The 23,652-nt window shown below is 38.1% G+C and overlaps 1 protein-coding gene and 2 pseudogenes across 1 annotated transcript in view; all 3 read left to right on the top strand.

Annotated features, from left to right (window-relative positions):
- TANGO6 (transport and golgi organization 6 homolog) overlaps window positions 1-23,652 on the top strand; it is a 129,938-nt gene that overhangs the window by 65,236 nt on the left and 41,050 nt on the right. The window contains exon 13 of the mRNA XM_011380580.2: window positions 10,765-10,905. Coding sequence (XP_011378882.1) covers window positions 10,765-10,905 — 141 coding nt within the window. The remainder of the gene's footprint in view (window positions 1-10,764; window positions 10,906-23,652) is intronic.
- LOC105305757 lies at window positions 1,798-3,400 on the top strand (annotated as a pseudogene).
- Window positions 13,877-13,994, top strand: LOC111731739 (annotated as a pseudogene).

Genomic DNA, 23,652 nt, shown 5'->3' on the forward strand with positions numbered 1-23,652 from the left:
ACAGATGTTTTTCCTAAGCGGAGCTTTTCTTAATGAAACAGTTGCTTAGAAACCAGACCATACAAACTTTTCTATATTTAGTGTGTAAAGTGATTCAGTTTGCAAAATTATTAATTCAGAGAATACTAATTCGATAAAATTAAACATAGTTATTATTCCTTGTCTTGCAATTCAGCGGTCACATGGTTAAATTAGAAGCAAAATTTCACCCAGAAGTGTCTACATAGATGCTATTCCTAACAAGGACATACAAAGAACATGACAGCTCTAGAGCCGCCCTGCTCTGCTCTCACCTGTGATTCTCTAGCGGCACAGCGTGTTTGATCTTTCACCAGTATGTATTAGAAGCTGTGACATGGAACACTTTTTAGGTTGCTGAGAGGATCAATTAGGTCAGTGGGTCAAAAATTGTATTTTTACAAAAAAATATAAAAATAATTTCAAGTTAAGCTCAGTGAGACAGCAGTGTAAAGGAAAGACTTGGGAGTAAAGATACTTGTTTGGGATGACAATTTATAAGTGGAAAATCTGATATGCTAACTGTTGCTAACAGAGATACTTCAATATGTACTATTTTGTCAGGTAAATTAAAACATTAAATCTTAAATTCTAACTGGACAAAATCGAGAAGAAAAGACTTTTTTTTTTTTTTTTAAAGAAAATACATTTCCGTCTTCCATTTCCAATAATGATGAGACAGCTCAGCTGAAAACAACTATTATTCAGGGACCCCCAGAGAGTTCATGACAAGATCTGGTCACTCCCAGAAGCCATAGGCAGAGCGTTTATGTGTGTATGTACATTTATGGTTGCTGATTTCACAGTAATCACTTTTTCCAAGCCAGTCCTAGCTTGGAGTGCCTGTCACAAAGACTTGCCTAATCATCTCATCAAGACAATCTGCTAGGCTTAACAGAGGAAAAAATGGAGAATTTCAGAAGATTGTATCTTGCCTGTATGCTGCTTGGTGCCCAGAGCACAGAGCAAGTCTCCTAGCCCTTTGACACCAGAGAATGTGAAAATTAGCCCTACCTTGTTGGAATTTCAGGCCAGGTGACAACTCCTCTGGAAGGCTTCAGCTCTCTCAAAGCTAGTGAGAACCTGACTCATCAGTCAGCTTGGCTGATTCTACGGTTTCTCCTTGCCTAGGCTTGAGGTAAAATACCCGTAGAAACTTAGGAAAAAAATGAATCTGAAGTTCAGGTGGTACTCCTCCCACCAGGACCACCCGTCTTGGAGTCTTTAGGAGATGTAAAGGGTTTCGTTTTCTTACCCAGCTAGTCTAAAAGAGAACCACTTACTCTTTCCTGGGGAATCAGAAACCCCTCTTTTTTTTTTTTTTTAACCAGTAAATATTTCTTTCGATAGCATAAAAAGAATGTTAATGTGCTTTTTCACTCTTTGAAAGCTAAAGCTACATAAAGAGAATTAAATGAATGATATTCTGCTTCTTATTTCTCTCTCACCCATGATCAGCTGACCTGTAAGTTTCTCTGAACACGGAGAACAGTAATTGCTGTCAAAGCAGCGGTAATTGCTATTTTCTTTTTTTTTTTCTTCCTCACTTATGCCAGTCAGTACTAGGGTAGCTTTGCTTGTATTTCTGTACATGCCACAGAACCCTTGATCACCATGGTGTTTTTGAGGCTCACTTGTTCTCAGCTCTGTTCACTTCCTCTCTCTCATCCAGAGATATTTGATAGGGAGATCCTTCCTCTCTCTCACCCAGAGATATTTGATAGGGAGATCCCTGAGAAGGTAGACTCTAAGCTTTTCGGTGCTGTCTTGGGTTCTATTTTATTCATTTGGAGAGGGTAGTAGAATAAGAGATTTAGGGAGCTTGCAAAAGCCCATAAAGATGCTGTACACTGGAGGTGTTTAAGAATCACTACTTAAAAACTGAAACTCATGTATAACCATGGGCACAGCACTGCTCACACCGTGGCCCGCATCCTGACTGTACCACAACCTCTCCGGAGACGTGAGTCCTTGGAACCTCTTTAGTGCTGGAGCTTGGGCTGCAGGCAGCTTCACGGTGGTAGAACAGAACCTCTGGAGTGGATATATTCTTCCCGAATAACTGCTAATTTGCAGCAACTGGACAATGTTCCTCACTAATATCTTTCTGTCAGCATAATCGTCACATCATTTCACTTCAGTGACAGCGACTCGGCTCTGAAATCTATATAGAAAAAGCACCTGGATCTCAGTCCTTCAATGGCTTCAAAACAATCAGAAACACCTGCTCTTGAGCCTAGTGGGCCTCTGGGCAAGATATCCCTGCCCGTCAGGAGGTGTCTGGAGGACCCTACGCCCATGACTACTCCTCCATCAGACATGGGCAGCATCCCCTGGAAGCCAGTGATTCCAGAGCACAAGTATCAGCAGCACCTCACCCAGGTGGAGGAAGGAGAGGTCAGTGTCTCCTTCCCTACCATGACCCTGTCATCGGCCATTGACTGTATGGAAAAGGTCCCATGGTAAAAGTTAAAGCTACCTGCATCATCATGGATTCTCTGATCACAAAACATCCAGGAGAGCATTCAATGTTTTGAGCAACAGACAGGGCTGAGAGATGCTGGCTACACACCCCACAAGGGTCTTACCATCAAGGAGACCAAGTACCTTGGAGTGGCAGAAGCATTCCATGAACTAAAGTTGCACAGTGGAAAGATAATGAGAGAAGAGAAGTGGCCAGGGTCAGCCCAGTCCACCCCAGCAGCACCTGGCACTCTTCCACAAAACAGAAGCCCAGAGGCTGGTTCCCTTCTGCCTCTGCCCCAACCTTACTTGGCCCAAATCTTAGCACCATTGATTCTGGAAGTGGGGTTAAAGACAGAAACTTGGCAGATAAATGGAGCCTCTTTGGACCAATATGCCTCCAGCAGTCTGATTCGGGAAATTTTGCCACTCAGGCCTACAGAGGATCCCAGAAGCCTTTTCCAATGAAACCGATCCACGCACAGGCCACGCAAATGGCCAAAGATCCAGCAACCTTCAAGCCACCCAAGATGGACATCTCAGTGATCAAAGGGAAGAAACAACCACCACGGACTCAAAATCTCAAACCCTGTGACTTGAATGCGCTCACACATACTGGCTTCTAGAGCTTTTTCTTCCAGAGACTCTGGATAGAGGGTGTCTTGTACCTGCTTCCCTTTTACATTAGCCTTGATATAGGAAAGATTTTTTTTTTTTTTTAATCTCTTAAGCTGAGGCTAGAGCTAGAGACATAAATGGTTTTTGAAAAATGGTGCAAAGCTTGTCCTTGTGTAGAAGAAGCTATTTTGTATTGCTTTAATTTAAAGTTAGACTAAATCTCAGCAGTGAGGTATGGAGGTCTCATTACTATTTTTGTATCATTTAGCCTAGATAACAACTATGGTTATGCCTACTAGGTAAATAATGTTTGTGTTGTTCCCAAATCGAGGCTTCTTTGATTTACTACGATCAGCGTGATCATGGAGAAGTTGTGACATAGAGGTGCTCACTGACTAGTCTTTGGCCCCTCGACTGTGCTGGTGCTGCGTGCTCCAGCCTTGCTAGTTAGGAGGGCTTACAATCTGTGAGATCTAGGCACAATTAAAAACCGGACTTGGTAGGGACCCTCTTCCTGCACTAAGACTGGAGCCCCTCGGTTTCTGGCAGAGCCAGTTGTTACTGCAGTACCTCTGAGGCTATGCTACTGGAGTGATGCTTCTCTTTCACATGTCACAGAACAAACACAAGTCTTCCATATCCTTTGTTGCATTTTAAAGTGAGATTAATATAACTCCAATTTGATTGAAAACTTTCTATAAGCTTACTGGTTTGGTATAGATAAATGGATATTAAGCTTTTTTAAAGTAAAGAAAATGGTAACTATATGAATAGTCTTGAGGTTCATGTGAAACTAGTGTCACCCTATTTTGATATCTTGATTCAGGCCTGAAACTTTTCCTGAGGGGTAGAAGAATGAAAAAGTTACAATTGCTGTATATAATCATTTCCCCCCAAATGAGCCTCATACCTGTATAAACACGGAGCTTACTGAGGAAAGGAACTAGAGAACGGAACCTGTTCACTTCTCCTCACTATGCACATGTCCAGTCATTGTCCTGAACACCGTGTCAAATCCTTGCTGTTTTTGCTTTGGACAGTGTCTACATAAAGAGCTGAGCTCACTTTTCCAAAGAGAGGCCCGGGGGTCTCGAATGAGTAGGACAATTAATTTATTTGTGTCTTCTGTTATGCCTGTATTTCTCACTTGTTTTGACAATAAAAATCCATACTACTTTCAAAATAAAACTGCAACTTGTTAAAGTCCAAGTTTTGGATTTCCTTTTATATGGCTCCTCTGTCGTTACTAATGGCAGCAGCATCTCTAGTTGGAGTCATTGGTGAATTTAATTAGCATTACTACTTCCCTTTTCCACGTACTGTTTAAAGATACCCACTGGAAACAAAGCAGTCCCTATGAAAACCTACTAGACCCAGTAGAGGACTCTGCCATTTATATGGGATGCAGTGTGCAGTGTGTCTCTCCTTATGCTGGTCTTGGAGTCCAGTAGAAAGTAAATTTCACAGAGCGAGGCTGACACCATATACTTGAAAATCTTGTAAGGTTTGTACCTTTGGGGTTAGGATTTGCGAAGCCAGCACTACTATTCCAGCAGTTCTTTTCCCATAGGCACTACTGCCAGCTGAGCCGTGGGGTAGCAAAGCTCAGGTTTGCAATTCCACTCTTCCAAGTGGCAGCTGTTATCTTGGGCCATATTTTTCCCTCCTCTGTTCCTCAACTTCTTCTACAGTAAAATTAGGAGTAATAATAGTACCTACTTCAAAGGATTATTGAAAGCATTAAATGGATGAATTTATATAAAGTGCTTAGGACTTTGCCTGGCATATTAAAAAGACTAAGCAAATGTATGGAATTTTTATTTATTATAATAATATTCCATGATCCAAGTGGCTTCCAGGAAGTATAGTTAACTGTCAATAAATATAGATTATTCACTTAGTTTTACTTTTTCTCTTTCAAAATCGGAATTAGAAAACGATTTAAGCAAATGCATTAGCATTATTTTAGTGTTAAAATATGTTATTTAAGTCATGATTTAAAGAGATAGGTACAGCTCTTACAAATATTTAGATGTTAGCCTTCACAGCTTATTAGCCTAACCCTGTTTTTTCTTCAAGCCTGAGTAACACTTATTCATCTTGAATCTTTATAAATTTGTTGGGACTTGTCCACACCTAACACAACTTGCAGCTTTAGAGAAACTTAACATCAAATTGGCATGGTAGACGTTATCATTTACTGTAATTACAAAGACAGCCCAGCTATTCAGTTGAGCTCCCATACTTCCTTGATTTAATTACTAACTTCCGTAGTTTGTGCAGCTTCCTGGATTCTTGGAGCTGAGTTATTATTTGTTTTCATCATAACAAGAGGTCTCCCAGCTAAAGAGAAGTATGTTCCTTCTCTTCAGGTTCTACCTTTTTTATCTTTGTGTCATAGAGCTGCAAGAGAGGAAAATCACAGATTGGCGATTATCTTTTCGTAATCAGAAGGAAAATTTTTTTGTGCCTGACCTCTTCTCTTAACCATCATTGTTCTTTCAAACTAGAGCTTCCTCCATAAGTTAATATACATTTTATCTTCTTATTAGTTTTTCAAAAGAACTTATCTTTATAAATTTACTTCGAACATAGTTTGTAAAGAGTCAGAAAGCTTATCCCCTGCCCTGCTTCTTTCCCCCTCACAGTTCTAGTCTCCAGAGATAACCATTCCCCCTTTTTAAGTAGTTTCTTCTGGTAATTACCTCCCCATTTATAAAGAAAATGCTTACACAGATGTCTCTTGATTAAAAAAATATTTGGACATTATGCACATTTAATTTGTTTTCTGTTTTTCCTATTACAAAGAATGCTACAGTGATGATTTTGTACATAAGTAATTTCTACTTGTGGTAGGATATCTTTTAGGATAAATTACTAGAGTAGAATTTCTGGCTTAACAGAGAATTTATATTTTTCAAAGTAATAATTTTCTTATAAATGGAGGACAGAGTCTGTGAAATGTGAAGTGTTCGATTCGTTTTCCCATTCAAATAACATCGTTTTCTCCCTCCTCTCTCACACTGCAGAGGCAACCAAAACAGATTTGGATGCAAAAAGAAGCTGATACTTTGCTCTTGGCAGTAGATTTCCCTTTACATTTAAGATATGCTATATTATTTTCTCCTCTTTTCTTCTATTCTAAAGACCTAAAAGAGTAGATATGAAATATTTTCTTATAGTTTTTTATAACAACATTTTGACATATAATTCACATACCATACAATCCACCTACTTAAAGTATACAATTCAGTGTTTTTTTCACAGAGTATGTAACCATCAGTACAATCAATTTTAGAACATTTTTATTGCTCCAGAAAGAAACTCCATATCCCCCAAGCAGTCACTCCCAGTTTTCCCCAACTCCCACAGCCCTAGGTAACCACTAAGTATACTTTCTGTCTATAAATTTGCCTATTCTGGACATTTCGTCTAAATGGAATCACACAACATGTGGGGATTTATGTTCTTATAGTTTTTCGTCAGAAATCCCTGAAAGGTTTAAGTAGGTGTTTTTCTAGGTTGATGCGGTTATTTGGGAGGTAGGTGGTTATCTGCCCAGGGGAATGAGGCAGATTGTTTGAAGTGAGGTTGGCTTAGCAAGTTCCTGGGATAGAGCCAGTCAGCAAAGACATTTAGAATTAGACGGTCTTCCATACAATGCAGGCACACCGTGGAAAGTGAGACTACACCTAAACTACTTTTACTGCCTAAGGTCTGCAAAATCACTGAGCAGCATGCTAAGGGGTCATCTTGAAGTCAGTAAATTTTTTATCAAAATGCATTTCTGGCTTTGTAATGAAACTCGTTGGGGGGAAAAGAACAGTTATTTTACAAAGTTGACTATCTCTGTTGTGTTGCATTATGTACTTTTAATAATATTTTTAAAGTTGATTTGCCTATATCCTATGCTTTGCCCTAAAACAGAGGTCAGAATGCTTTCTTGAACTCTTGCCAATTTGTTTCACCTTTACCTGCTACGTTTCTTATCTCTTATACCACATCTATATCATGCATAGTCATTTGCCTGAGATCAGATCAGGAGCAGCTATTGCTCACACAATCATTTGGTTCTTATTGCCAAATGGATTGATGTGTCATGTTTCCTTGAACCCTGTGCTGACCCAGAAATTACCTCATTTTCAAATTACAAAGGAATATCAAGTGTGAGGGGCCAAGGGTTGTGTGAAGGTTATGGCCATGCTTTTTCAGTGTCAAAATTCAGAAAACGTTTCAAACAAGAAACAAAACAGCCACACAAGATCTCATTCCTTTAAATTGTTATAGTCTTAACCATCACACATGGCTTTCTTCACTGCTTGGTGTAATAGTGAGGAGGGAACTGCCCTTGTCCTCTACGGATTTATAAACTGTTAGGTGGCAACTATATCCTAGGAGGTAAAACTCAAACAGTCAGAGGGCCATTTGGCAGCAGTTTGGAGCAGGCCAGCAGGAAGATAAACAGTTGCTAACATAGGACTGTGGGAAGCAGGGAAACTACTTTGCTGTTGGCAGCCTTTTAATGCAAGAATGGGAGAATTTAAAGCTCCCTGGTAGAATTAAAAGTTTGGCATTATAGGAAAAGTAAAAAAATAAATTCGATATTTAAAAAAATCTGAAGAAGGTTGTGTTTAGGTCCTTTGGTTGAAAAAAATCAAACTGGCATATGCATAAAGGATATTTATTGGCTTCCGTGTGTGAAGATTCTAGTGGGTAGAAGTACAGTTGGATCTAGGGACTCAAAGCATGCCATTGGGTCTCTTTCTTTTCTCCTTCCCTCTCTTGGCTTGACCCTCCTCTGTGTTGGCACCATTTTTGGGTGGGCTTGCTCCCAAAGGGCCAGTGGCAGCTTCAGGTTAATAACTTTAACAAAAAAAGAAAAGAAAAAAGAGCTTATCTTTCCCACTAGTTCTAGTGTGAGCTCCAGGATTGAATCTTATTGCCCATTCCTGAACCAGTCACTGTGGCGGGAGTGGGATGGGGTGAAGTATCCTCACCGACCAGACTGGGATGTGAGTTCACACATGAAGGGAGACTGAGAGCGGGGAAGAGATGTTTCCCAAAGGAACAACACCAGGTGTTGTTACCAGGAGAGGAGTAGATGCTGTGTGCACTCAAATGCCTGTCTGCTTCAGAGAAGAAATCAAGAGCTCCTTTGGTTGTGAGGTGTATAGCAGGATCATGTGCTCATAGAAGTAAATAACTGTTCTCTGCCAAAGACTGAAGAGAGAAAATAGGCATAAATGATAGAAGGAGGGACTTTAGTAATAGATGTGTTTTAGAAAAGCTGGATATAAATCAAAGTTTTCCAAAGCAAATCTCATTTCCCCACTGATTTCCATTATAAAGTCACAACTGTATTCCTAAAAGGAAACAAATCTGCCAGATTTTTTAGTTGGGAACTTCTGATGGAAAGGAGTTATGATAGCTACAGATGTATAATATATATGAGGCTTTATAATATATCAGCAATATGACGTCTATCAGAATTACAATTACCAACCACCAATCCACTTTTCCTTTGGGACTCTTTCAAAACTTGGAAGCTATTCTATTTCTCTCCCTTAGTAAACAATTCATTTGTCCTTTCTTAAGTCGTGGACTTTTTTCCTATGCTAAGGTGTCTCTAACTCCACCTTGGACCTCCAAGAAGTTGTCCATTGTTTTACATAATAGAGCTAACTGCAAATGCAGGGTCACATTTTCCCAACCAGGAAGCAGTCTAATTCAGATTCTGCCACAGCCTGAAACTCCCTTAAGAGCAGAGCTTCTGTTTATATAAAATTGGAGGCCACATAAAGGGAGCTGAGGCTTACGACCACATGCAGAGACTTCCCAGGCTTTTTGGAAGCAATGAAAATGTAGGAGTCGCAAGGTCAGAAAAGAGGATGGGCAGACAGGTGCAGCCCTCAGCAGGTACACCGCCTTTGTGTATATCTGATTTATAAGAGAATGGAATCACAACCTATAACATAATAAACGGTACATAGACTTTGCCTACAAGATTGTCAGTTTTAAACAGGAGAATGGTAAACTCGGGTGAAAAATAATTATAGATTTCTCAAGCATTTATATTACTCCTCCATCTTCTCTTTTTTAATTCCTGAAATTTATATTAAGATTTTATCTTTGCATTCTTTTATTCATTCATTCAACGGATAGTTATTGAGTACCTGCTATGAGCTGGCACTATTCTAGGCATGAGGCTACAGCAGGATATAAAACAATCCTTGCTTTATAGAGTTCACATTCTAAAGAGGAACACAGTTAATAAATAAGCATATATATATAACATGTTAAGCAATATTAAGTTCTGAGAAGAAAAATAAAGCAGGGTAAGAAGGATAAAGAGTGGTAGGAGAAGAAGGCTGCCATTTTCTTTATGTTAAATGTGGTATTTGAACAGAGATGTGATGGGGTTTGGGGCGAAAGCTGTGAGGCTACCTGGAGGAGGAGTGGCCTAGGCAGAGGTGAAGATGCAGGGCCTGAAGCAGCTCGGTCTACTCTAACAACAGTGAGGAGGCCAGAGTCGCTGGAGGACAGGGAGCAAGGGAGAGTAGGGTAAAAGTGAGGTCAGAGAGAAAGCAAAGGCGGGTGAGGATCGGGAGCTGCTTACATTCAGGGGAGAAGGGAAATCACTGAGAAGAATGATGGGGCCTAACATGTTTCCAGCTACTTGAGGGAGTAGGGTAGAAGCAGGAAGACCAGTTAGATCATTAAGAAAAAAAAAAAACAACAGGCCAGAGATGATGGACCATCATCCAAGGTTGAGCATTCTCATCCTGGATATGTTTTGAAATCCATATTTCCTTCTTTTGTTTTTTGTTTTTCCTTTTTCCTCACTATTCTTTAGAAGTATATAACCTCCCCCACCAACCATAGTAATGGAATTTGTGTTTATATAGCTTTGAGACCATGGCTTTATTTCTGGTCCTGTCTTTGGTCATAGCTCTCCTCCTTCCACTACCCCTCTAAAGAGTGCCTGATAATAATAACACTGTTGCAGATTACACATTTAGGAGGTACTGGCAGGTTGGGAGTAAGGTTCAGCAAGCCCTAGAAAGGCGGACTCAAGACCAGGATCTTCCCTATTTCTGATCAGGGAACTCAGCCATAAGCATATGTCTACTCCTGATCATGCCCAGAATACTCTGAAGATCTTTCCTTGTGGAAATTGCTCTCATTATTGACAGTTTTACAGGGAGAATTCATGCTGGGATGGAGAACTACAGCAGAGACAGGAATCAGTGCTGTGCTTCAGGCTGATATGTTGGCAAGGACAGTACTAGTCACAGAACCTTTGAGTCTCAGAATTAGAAGGATTCCTAGAAGGCATTTAATCCAGTCTTCTGCTGTTGTGTGAATCCCAGCCATGATATGTAGTCATCTAGCCTCTGTTTCAAGAGTCTGTAATCCATAGATCATAGAATGTCAGGACTGGAAGTTATCTTAGATTTCATACAAGGGCCAGGACTAGAATTCAGGAGTCTGACCCATGTTCTTTCCATTCAGTATGTTGTCACTCCGAATAAAGTGCAGCCCTTGCTGGTAGAACTACAGAAGTGGGTTTAAATGTCTATGTGTTCATCCCATCACAGGCTGTCTGATTTATTTGTCTTTCAGTCCTAAATAGTAATGAAATCTTTCTTTTATTTTCAACCCCAGGGGTTGCCCTGCTCTCAGATGCGTACCCTGAGAAAATCTTGCTTGGCTTGTTGGCTCAGTATGACAGCGGTAACAACAAGCACACTCCGGAGACCAGAATGAAAGTCGGGGAAGTCCTGATGCGAATTGTCAGGACTTTAGGTGAGTTTTCTTATTCCGTCTATCTGGAACCAAAGTCTGTGTACCTGGAGGCTTGATATGCTAACACCATGAGGGCAGGGACGCTCTTAATCATTCTACAATGCACAGGACAGCTTCCTACAGCAAAGAATGATCTGGCCACAAATGTCAGTAGGACCCCTGTTGATATATCCTGTTCTAGAGCTCATGTGGGCCATTCTGTTTCTGCTTTAACATCACTCACATGTATTAGTTAAATCCACGACTGCCACATACAGTTATGCTGGCTGTTCACAACTGTAAAAACTCCAAGAGGCATCATTGTATGAGTGACATGCCCTAGAGCTGAATGATATTTTACCTGTGCAGTCATCCTGGTTGCCTGGGTGCATCTGCCACGTTTTAGATTGCCATCTTACTGGAGAGAGTTTGAAAAGTTATTCTTTCTGTAATATATTTACAAATTCTTTTGGACGTAGAAGCTTCTGCACATGGCTGATTTTATCTGCTTTATACTAATTTTATGAGCATAATTTTTAGTGGATAGCCTTTTCTGATATCTGGTGAAGATGGGAGTGTTTCCTCGTTAGAGCCTATGGCCACCTCTGAAGTGATTATATATGCTTCCTACCCCTTTTTGCCTTCCTTTTACTTTTAATGGACCATAATATGAACTAAAGTGTATTTTTAAATTATCCTTTTATTTAGGGAATATTTTATATCCTTTGTTCATTTATTTCTCATTCTAAGGAAAAGGACTTTTGGGTTTTTTTTAAATTTGTAAGCAGCTCTCATTTGATTCTTGAGTTTGGATCAGAAATCTTTGACAGAAAAAAACACTTTCCACCTCTGCCTATAGTAATCCCCAAGCATTCCCTGAATTCTAATTTAATTTCCTTCATTTGTCAAGTTCTATATCATATAAATTCCCAAGTTATCTGGTAGCTCTTCCTAATGCTCAAAGTTCTTTCATATCCCGAATATATTTATTTTTTTCTTAATCTCAGGGGTATTGGCATCAGTGTAGTTCAGTTCAAAAACATTTTTTGAGTAGCTACTGAATGGCGGATTCTGTGCCAGGGGCTGGAAATAGAAGCATGAAAAAGTCACACTCTTGTTATTTGTCTCATCTATTCGTTGTTTCCTTTTCCCTCTTTGGATTGATCAAGTATATTTTATGATTCTTAACCTCTGCTCTTGGCTTATAAACTCTACCTCTTTATTTAATTTTCTAGTCCTCATTCTAGGACTGGAAAATTAAATTCTTACATGTACGTAAGAATTTTTGTTATTGTCCTTAGGCTCTGTTCTTTCTTCTTTTCCCTTTTTTTCTAATCCTTTTTCTCTCCTTCAGATTGGACAGTTTCAGTTGATCTTGGTTCATAGACTCTTTTCTCTGTCATCCTCAATTCTGTTATTTAGCCTATCCAGTGAATTTTTTATTTCGGATATTACACTTTTCATTTCTAGAATTTCAAATTTGGTTTCTTTTTATCCCCATTAGGTTCTTTTTTATATTTTCTGTTTGTTGAAATTTCCTACCTTTTTATTCATTAAAAGTATATTTTCCTTTACCTCATTGAGCATGTTTTTTTGTAGCTGTCTTAAAATCCACGTGTAATAATTAAAATATCTTTGTCATTTGAGCCTTGAGCTCTGCCAATTATCTTTTTCCTTGAGAATGGTCATATTTTTTATATCACAAATAATTTTAGATTATGTCCTAGACATTACATATATTATGGGAGAGACTGTAGTTTCTGTTATAGTCCTCCAAATACTGTGAAATTTTTTTTAACAGGCAGTTAACTTAGACTCAAAATATAGATTTTGTCTTACCTGCAGTGGGCAGAGCTCAGATCTCAGTTCATTTCTTTTGGCGTTAGCTACAAGCTGCTTTGAGTCTAGTCTGCATGTGCTGAATTTTAGCACATTTTCCTGAGATCAGAGAGAGGCAGTGGAAAACTATATTCACATACCCGAATCCTTGTCTGATTCATAATCTGTCCTGCTTGTTCGCCACTTTGGAAGTAAATAAAGTTAAAAGAGAAGAAATCATAATGCTCATTCATCTTCACACTCAGCCCAGGTTCCATTGCATGGCTTAGCTTATGAAGCCAAGATCATAAAGAGTCACGTGTGCTTTGTTAAGGGATTTAGATTTATGTCAACCATAAATGGAAGCCACTGAAAGCTTTTAAGAAGGGAAGAGTAAATCTTGATTACGTTTTAGCAAAATCACTTTGGCTGCTCTGTGAAGGATGTGAGTGGGACAAGACTGGAAACAGGAACACCTATTAGGATGTTGTTGGGGCAATCTGGGCAAGAAATGATGGTAAATGATGTTGTTGGGGCAATCTGGGCAAGAAATGATGGTAAATGAGCGTTTACATGTGAGAAAGAAGGAAAAAAAGATGTCTCCAGATAAAAGTAAAGCATAAGAACAGAACAAAAGTGGGATGCATGTGGTATGAATGGAGAATTGAGACTTGACCTGTTTCTCTGTACCAAGTCATGTTGAGTGCCTTGAAAAAGTAAGGCTAGGTAGAGAGGGTGGGACGTACCACAGAGTTCCTTGAAGGCTGAGCAGAGGAGTTTGGACTCCATGTAATGGGCATTTGAGATTCACTGTACATTGTTAAGAGAGGAAGCAGCATGATGGGAGATATGTAGGAGTGGTTGGCAGGCGCATGAAAAATGGATGAAGAAATGAGAGCCTGAAGAAAACAGGTAGCTAGGGAACTATTGTGGTATTCCATGGCACAAAGAGATGAGGACTTTGATTAAAGGGATGTCTGTGAGAATGATGAGAAAAAGCGGATATTGTAGACAATTCAGAGGAAGAAATGAGAGATTGTCATTTTTTTTTTTTTTTTTACATTTAAGATGAAGGTAGAGTTATAATTTATCCAGCAACTGTTATTCTCGTAGAACTGTTGAGAAGTTCAAATGAAATAATATATATGAAATCACTTACAAATATTTGAGTGTTGTCTATGGCCATACCACCCTGAACAAGCCGATCCCGTCTGTTCTTGGAAGCTAAGCAAGGTTGGGCCTGGTTAGTACTTGGATGGGAGACCACTTAGGAAGACCAGGTGCTGTAGGTGTAAAAAACTAAAAAATAAGGGATTGTAGGCTGACAAGGTCCTTGCAATCTGTGAGGTCAACCAAGGGTTGCCTCGCCCCCCCCAAAAAAAATTTTTGAGTGTCATTATAGAGATATATTTACCACTGTTTTAATTATTGTGGTGAGGTTACCAGATACAGAAGTAGAGAGATAGGATTATCTACAGTGGCAGCCATTGGTCAGATAAATGAGAATTTGACATAAAGACATAATCTTGGAATACATTTTGCCTTTCTCTGTCAGAGGTACATATTGTGATCCTGGAGTCATAACCTCCTAAGTTTTGAGCTTGACTCATGTTTAATAGCTATGGACAAGTTACATAACCTCTCTGTTTCTTATTTCTAAAATGAGGATAATTATAGTAACTACTTGATTGGGTTATTATGAAATTAAAAGATAATATATGTAAAGTGTTCAGAACCAGAATCTTTTATAGTAAGGGATGAATAAATATTGGTTGCTATTATTTTGTCATTGTTATTTTTGAGTGAGCACACCATATTCCTTCATTCTCCCAAGGCAAAAGCCAACCCCAAGTAAGCAGCTCTTCAGACGAGTGCAATGTGTAATCACCTGTTCTATTCCAGGATACAAATCATAGTTGATCACTCTCTGTTAATCACTTTATTTTTTAATTAGATCAAAGCATTTTAATTAATCCAGAACATCCCAGTAAGTTAATGTCCATACCTCAGAGACAATTGCTGTAGTGACTGTGAATCACTCTATGTGCATGTTTTTACATAATCCTTGAAATGGCCCTATAAGACCATTCCTATTATTATTATTATTGCCCTTTTATAGAGAAGCTAACAAGTTTAGAGAAGTTAGTGAGTTCCCCAGGGTCATACTTTGCTGGATCAGGGGCTGAGAGCCAGACTCATTACAAAGACCATGCCCTTAGTCACAAATGTAATAAATAAATGGTTTGCTTTAACCAAACTTATCGTTTTAGTTGATGCGGAGATTGTAAAAGCCAAATTATACTATGAAATTAGAAAATCAGCCACCTGATATTGGCTTGAACTCTTAGTAGCAGAACATACATACTGCAGTAGCATCAGGGAGCTAATTTCTGTTAACAAAAAAATCATGGGGCTTTTAAGTTGGGAAATTGCAGGAGTCAACAAACTGTCATCCAGCCTGCCACCTGTTATTGCATGGCCTCTGAGCAAGGAATGGCACTTTCACATTTTTAAATAGTTGGGGGTGGGTGGAGCAAAAGAAGAATAATCTTTGGTGATCTGTGAAAATTATATGAAATGTAAAGTTTAGTGTCCGTACATAAAGTTTTATTGAAACAGTCACATTTATTTGTTTATATGTTGTCTATGGCTGCTTTTGCACTACAACAGCTAAGTTGAATAGTTACGACAGAGATTGTATGATCCTCAAAGCCAAAGTATTCATCATTTGGCTTTTTACAGGAAAAGTCTCCTGGCCCCTATTGTAAGGTGTCCATTATACAAGTAATTATATGTGTTTCTTATGTATGCACCTCATTGCTTGCTTTTCAAGGGAGTTTCTGTGGAAGTTATACAACTTTCCAAATCATTCTTTAAGTCCTTTTTTTCCCAAGTCAAGCTTTGTATTCTACTTTAAAAGCAGAAATCTTACTTTTTATAATTAGATCTCTTTAAAAAGATTTGAGTAGATAATGCTTTTCTTTTCTGATAATCACCAGGGGCAAGAATCATTAGCTCAGCAGATATAAGATGCCATTGGCAAAGGCTCCTTTCTTTAGAGATAGCATAATTATGTTTAATGTTTCAGCGTTTTATTCTGCTGTTGTTTTTATTTTCGGTGTTTTTATTTTCGGTGTCTTCATACTTTTGTCTCATTTCACTCCCCTATTCCAATTTAATGTTTCAGCGTTTTATTCTGCTGTTGTTTTTATTTTCGGTGTCTTCATACTTTTGTCTCATTTCACTCCCTTATTCCAATTTAGAGTAAATTAAAGCATGAATTTGTGTTCTTCAATGTGTATGTGAAAGGACACAGGCCTGTGAAGCACCTGATTTACTCTTTTTGCAAGTTTTAAAATAGAGGTTGCATTCATTTTGACTTATGGACTTGCAAGAGAGTAAACCAACAATCTAACTGAAATATAATATTCTCTTTAGGAAGAAATTGTACCTCAATTTTTGTTTTGCTGGACCTAATAAAGTAGAGATTGATTTCATAGCACTTGAGGGATGTTGTGTTAATGATTTAAACACGAAGTTATATTCTCAGGCCACAGGCTTCTTGATTTGTGTTTGTCAATATTATGAGGCCAACTAACTCTTGGGCATGCTTTAACGAGTTTGAACATTTATGTAACAAATTAAATTAATTAAGTCACTGGAATGGTTTTAATACTTTCATCATTACAAAATTGTAAAGAGAGTTTCCTTCATTTAAAATATCTAGTTGTTTTTTCTTATTTCATCTTTTAAAATAACTTGCCATAAACCTGGAACTTTTTCTTCCAGAGATCACATTTCTGGGCTTTACTTTGTTAATTCTACCCTTCAAGAAAATTCTGCCATGTTTCTGAAGCCTGTTACAGCCTCAAGCACACTTTCAGGAGAATTAATCTGTTTGTCTTGTCAGTAACACACTAGGATAGAGTCAGTTATTGCAAATTTTCCTTGTAGGGTGACTTTGTGTAAACTAGAAAGTTCATATGTTGATTAAATCAATCTTTTTTAGTTCAATGAGCTATTAAGATGGAATGAGTAACCTAGTTAATACATAACTATAGAAGCCTTGGCATCCTCCATTTCAAACTATTCTTGTGTTACTTTAGTGCATTGAGTTGCCAAAAATCCATTGGTACAAAGCATTTCCTGTACATTGTTTTACTTTGTCCAAAAGATATTTATCTATGGTTCATATTTGCGCATCACTCTGTTATCTGAAGACAAAAAAACCATTTTTTTGCAAAGTTGAGGGGTAGAGTCTCTGCCTCTCTTCAGTGACCCTCACTTACCTCTTTTGTCTTTTCCTCTCCTGTTTAAAACTTCCTTCTATAAGTCCTTACCCAGGTTTGACCATCAATAGATGGAATAAAATTTCAGAGCTTATCTTGCCTTCAAATCTTTCTTGTTCTAGCTTGTAGAAAGGACATAGCAGGTATATTAATATTTGCTAAGTGTTAGATGACAGCCTTCTATTGTGCCACCCATCTTGGGATGATTTTTTACATTTCTAGTAGGAGGCTATTTAGTCCAAAGAAATAAAATTCTAATAATTAAATAGACTCTTGGGCAATACATTTTGCTCATAGAAGAAATCTTTGGAGGCAAGAAGCTCTCTGGCTTTTTAAAACATACCTAGTAGGTCACTTGCATCAACAATAGTTCCCACTAACAAATTTGTTTTTGTTTAATGACTTATCCCACAGGGACCTTCCCATGGTCTGTCAAAGTCTATCTATATACAATATGCATCTAAATCATCCCTACTTATGTGGTCTGTGTGATGAGGTACAATGAAATCAGAAGCAGGAAAGGGAGGGCTAAGAGCTCCTGAAATCTTTGCTAACCTACTCATAGCTCAGGGTCACCTCTTGGTTACATTGCCTTAAAAAGGATTACAGTATGAATGTAAAACCAAAAGCAGCAGATCAACAGTTAGCCTTAGGGAGAAGAGTGGGTCCTGACATGTAGACACCAGTAGGGGGAAATCTTTCCAGGGACTACGTAGCATTCTTGCCCAGTGACGACTGCGACTTGCCTCCCAGGCAAGCCCCATCAAGACCAGAAGATGGCTTTGGCTCCAGCAGTCTGCAGTGCCCTAATATGTGTATCAAGCATAGGGGTTTTAGCAGCTTTCACAAGGCCATTTATCAGTCATCTGCTACTGTTAGGAAATCGGAAGTGTTCAGCTCTTTTCACTTTTAAAATGGTAAGGAAGAGGGGAATTTTTTGTTCTTTTCTTCAGGCTAGAATTCATAGGATTCCAGCCCTTAAACAAGACGATTAAGTAACAATTCTGGTTTTTCCCCTTGGACAAGAGGAACTTATTCCCGTTATGCCCTATTGCTTATGAACTATTTTAAGACGTGTCACTGGCTTCTTTTCTACCCATACCTTATAAGGTTACACAGAGAAAGATGAAAATTACAGGGACCATGAAATGCCAGTGATGTGGGGGAATCAGTTGGCCTCGTTTATGTCTTTTGTTTTAGAACGGAAGTTCCTGCCTGTCTTAATGGAGAGCCAAGTAAGTGTCCTTCAGGCAGTAGAAAGAGCCCTCTGCCTGGGAGACAAAAGCCTGGTCTTGAGAACTTGTCTTTCAGTAGCTGCGTGGCCTGGGATTGGCCTTTTTAAATTTTACTTTCCTTATTTGTGATACAGAACTAATAATATTTTTTTCTACCTACCTTAAATTCTTGTGAGGCTCCAATAAGATAATAGACACACAAGTGCTTTGCAGATAGAGAGGCTTACAAATGCACAGGACATTGCTTTGTTCCACAGCATTTTATGTCTGGGCTTTACTGTAGCTACATATTTATCTTAACGAAAATCTCCTGTTCATCAAGAGCTAGGAGGAGAAGGGAAACTGAAATCAGAAAAGAGATAATTTCCCCAGAGTTACAGGGGAATTTCAAGGCTGAAAAGTAATAGTTAATAGATCAAAATTTACTTATGAATTTTTTAATGATGAATTTCATCAAAAATTAATTGCCTTTAAATTATTTAATTCTCTAAATGGCTTTTGGAGAGAAAATCCTGTCAGGGTCTGCCTGTCAGGGTCTGCCATGCCAATCTAATTTCCTTCTGACCTCAACAGAAATTATCATTTCTGTTGACTCTGATTCACACATGTGACAATAAGTTGTAATGTTACAAGAAACCAGTCATTCTACTGTATTTCAGTGGTGAAGTAGAGTTCTAGGCCCTGAAATTTAGGAAAAGTGAATAGATGTTAGGTTAGCAGGGACATAAAAGGGTATGCGAACAGAACTGGGTCTATATTTTGTCTCCTGTTTCCTCATTGACTGGATCAGCAGGGATATTCCTGTGAGGGCACGTGGCTCTTTACAATACTACCCCTAGGGATCTGTTCACTTTAGTTCCCAAATAAATAGGAATCCGAGATGGAAGGAAAAACAGTTCTTCTGGATTCCTTTTTTTCAATAACTGATTTAGTAAAGTATGTATTTTATCATTTAATCTTTTTATACCTTTGCACTTTTTTTCTCTTCAAAATATCTAACATCAAAAATGAAAGTACATGGGATAAAAGGGATCAAATATATGGTGACAGAAGGAACTCTAACTATGGGCAGTGAATGTACAATGCAATATAAATATGACACTGTTGAATTGTATACATGAAACTTACTGGATTTCATTAACCAATATCACCATAATAAAAATTAATTATTATTTTTTAAAATATCATATACTGTTAAAAAAAAAAAACCCAAAAGTACAGAAAGTACCACCTTGGAGAAAGGAAAAGCATACTTGAACTGGTTAGATTACCAGAGGGGATCTCACATTGTAATCGAGTCTCCATCTCCACTGGAGGCTGGTCCATAAGAGGAAATGAAATAAAGAGTAAAAGAGATTTAGACTGGACATAATAAAAGAGCTGGGGCTCAAAGGTTTTTAAATATTGGCAGGAGGTCTTAACTATCCCTGGGTTCACATTTGTCAAAGGTGGTTTGGTGCAGCCATTGCTATAGGTGAGATATTGGACCAAGTGGCTATAACTATGCATAAGGACCTCTGAGTCTAAATTTTCAATATTTTCTTGATTCTTTTAAGAGACCTTTAAATTACACGAATTATTTTTAATGAAGCATTGAATATTAATTTAGAAGGTTTTTTAAAACGTTGCCCGTTAAACTACCAGCTCTGAAATAATAAAGACTGAAATTTTCTTTGGCACCATCTTTTACTGACAAATAAGGAAACAAAGAGCTGGCAGAAGCAGTGCCATTCACAAAGCAATGGGAAAGCCTTGAGTTCTGCTTGCCTGGTGGTCAAGGGCAGGCCCCAGTCCTGTATCACCAAGGAATGTTGAGGGGAGCAACCATTGTGAATCGCCTGTGAGATTCGTCCCCGAGCCTTTGGTCTCTGAGCTTTTGGAAGGCAGAGGCGTGTTTCCTATCAGATTCTACTTACACACATATATCTCTTCTCTTCTAGTGTGGGAAGATTTTTATGTGGGTTTATTTTTCCAACTTTATCGTAAAATAGATTCTTCAACCCTCCTTCTATCCCTCCCACTTTCAAAACTTATTTAAAATAAAAACAACTTTATTGAGATATATAATTCATATACCATACAATTCACTCATTTACAATGTGCAGGGTTTTTTGTATGTTCACAACGTTGTGCGACCATCAGCACAATCAATTTTAAGACATTTTCATTATCCCAAAAGAAACCCTGTACCCATTACCAGTTAGACAATCACTAATCTACTTTCTGTCTCAAGATTTACTTTTTGGGGACATTTCTTCTAAGTGAAATGATACAACATGCAGTTTTGTGGTTTGTTTTTGTTTTTTGTTGTTTGTTTTTTAGTAAGTGGCTTCTTTTACTTAATGTTTTCGATGTTCATCTATGTTGTAGCATGTATCAGTGCCTTGTTCCTTTTTATTGCCAAATAATATTCCATTGTATGGATATATCACATTTTAAAATCAGCTATACTAGGTGACTATAACAAAGGGCACATTGCTAGATGAATATGAACAGAAATAGGCAGGGTCAAATCACAAAGGGTGTGAAGTTAAGGATTTGGAAAATGGGAAACCAATTATGCCAAAATGGTGCAGTTACCTTGGCAGCCAGTTTGGCAGTTTCATACAAAACTAAGCATACTCTTACTCTTATACATGTGTAAGTAGAAGCTGATATGAAACACACCTCTGCCTTCCACAAGCTCAGAGACCAAAGGCTTGAGGACAAATCTCACAGACAATTCACAATGGCTATGCCCCTCATGATCCAGCAGGCATGCTCCTTAGTATTTGCCTAAATGAATTGAAAACATATGTGCACAAAAATCTGCTCATGAATGTTCATAGAAGCTTTATTCATAATTGCCAAAACTTAGAAGCAACCAAGATGTCCTTCAGTGGGTAAATGGATAAATAGATTGTAGTACATCTAGATAACAGAATATTTTTCAGCACATAAAAGAAAGCACATGAAAAGACATGGATAAACCTTAAATGCATATTACTGAGTGAAAGAAGCCAATCTGAAAAGTCTACATACCATATGATTCCAACTACAGTTGACCCTTGAACAACACAAATTTGAATTGTACAGATCCACTTTTATGTGAATTTTTTCAATAAATATTATAAATATTTTCCTTATGATTTTGTTAACATTTTTTTCTAGCTTACATTATTATAAGAATGCATTATATAATATAAAATATGTGTTAATCAACTTTATGTTATTGATATGGCTTCTGGTCAGTGATAGGCTCTTAGTAGTTAAATTTCGGGGAGTCAAAAGTTATACATAACTGTAGGAGGTCAGTGCCTTTATCCCCTGTATTTTTAATGAATCAACTGTATATGACATTCTAGAAATGCAAAATGGTGGAGACAATAAGATTAGTGGTTGGTAGGGTGAGCCAGGAGGGAGGGATGAATAGGAAAGTATGGAGGACTTTTAGGGCAGTAAAACTATTCTGTATGATACTATAATGGTGATTACCTGTCCATATGCATTTGTCAACCCAGAGTGTATAACACCAGAGTGAACCTTAATGAAAACTATGGGCTTTTGGTGATAATGATGTGTCAATGTAAGTTCAACAATTGAAACATATGGAGGCTGTGGCAAAGGATATTGCTAGTAGGGGAGTCTGGGAGAAGGGAGATAAATGGGAACTCTGTATTTTCTGTTCAATTTTGCTGTGAACCTAACTAAAACTGCTCTAAAAATGAATTTTTAAAAGTATTATCAGTTTCCCATTGTTCAAATCTTTAACTTTATGCTTCCATGATTTGACCCTGGATATTTCTAATCATTTCACATTTCAGTGCACCCTTTGTTATAGTCACTGGTATAGCTGTTTTGTGAATATGCCATCTATTTTATTCTCTCTTCTTGACCACCTTGCCTCTACAACTCTGCTGACACAGTTCCATCTACCTGGAGCGCACTTCCTCTTGTATCTGAAAATCCTCACCATCTTTCAAGATTCAGTGTAGATGTCACTTCCTCCATGAAGTGTTCTTCAAAGAGAATAAATATCACCCGCCCTATTACTCTCATGCCACTTGGTACCACTAGTTTCCTAGAAGTAAGAACAAAAGCTCCTTCATCTCTGAATCTTTAGTGCCCCACAGAGTCCTTTGCACATTAAATGTTTTTATTAAATTGGCTAGCTGGAAAGGCATTTCTCAAACTGAAGTCTGATTAAATTCTAATATACTTCAGGAGTCTGAATTCTCTAAACAAATTTTTAGGTCTATTCTCATTTTAATGATAATTCTGAATCACTTGGATCCACATTATAATCACGTTGCACTGCACAATTTCAGTGCCTATACTTGTGTTTGAGAAACACTGGACTAAAACATTCCTCAGAATGTATGTAAGTAACCTTCTGATCATAAAGTAGTGCAGCTGTAAGTGATCATTCCATCTTTGGAAAATACAATTGGTTTTACCCAGCAGCACCTTAACCAGCAGGATAAGATACTTCTTAGTTACTTCCTGTTGGTAGATAGAAGAGATAGTTAAGAATGGTTTTATTTGTATTCACTTCTATGTGTCGGGGGAACGGTGGGGGGAGGAAAGAAGGGGAGGGAAAAAAGAAAAACTAGAGGGCCCCCTAGACATTAGTAATAAAGTTTTGAAAGGATGATGTAAGGATTTGGCCAGGGGTTGAATTTTCTTTCTGACTTTTTCTCAGTTTCATCATTATGACCTATTTCAGTGAACTATGGGAATGGTTGAGCCCTTGAAATCAGCAGGTCTCCAAAAGTTATTGTATTAATTCAGATTTGATAGTGCCCTTCCACTAAGTTAGGTCACCTCAGGCCCTTAATGAAAGAAGAGGGAATATGATAAATGAATCTCTCAATCTGGATTTCAGAGTACCATTGAAAAGCCTGATAAAAATCTTCCAAATCCTAATTTGTTAAAAGAAGCTTTTCACATGTACAGTAATTGATACAAGCAAGTCATAAGCAGGTTAAAAAATCTTCAGCTTTATCTTTTACCGTTGCACTTGATTTTTCACCTTCCAAAGCAACTCGTTTTTATCAAGTTTGTTCAAACAAATCTAGATCCTTCACTTGCTTCTTTGAACACACAGCTGTTTGCTTCTCAATGAGGTTGATTATTGCTGACATCTTGAGAAGAATATGAAGATGCAAATGGCCAGGTGTTATCATTATCATTGCACAAAGTAAAAGTCGTTGAGTTATGTTTCTAAGCGGGCTTGGATTTACTATGTTCATTTCCCTGAAGCTGTTCATGGGTATCTCTTAGTCTACCTCTTGTAGTCTGTGGTGAGTACTTTCTGAAAATGGAGGTGAGGGAATTCAGAAATCAATATCACATTTTATAAAAGCCATATAATATGCTTGTTTTTGAGGAGGCGACAAGATGATGATGAATGTGTGCCCTTGTCAGGGGACAAGTGTATGCCATCT

This window comes from Pteropus vampyrus, unplaced genomic scaffold (genome assembly GCF_000151845.1).
Source record: "Pteropus vampyrus isolate Shadow unplaced genomic scaffold, Pvam_2.0 Scaffold394, whole genome shotgun sequence".
Taxonomy (NCBI): Eukaryota; Metazoa; Chordata; class Mammalia; order Chiroptera; family Pteropodidae; genus Pteropus; species Pteropus vampyrus.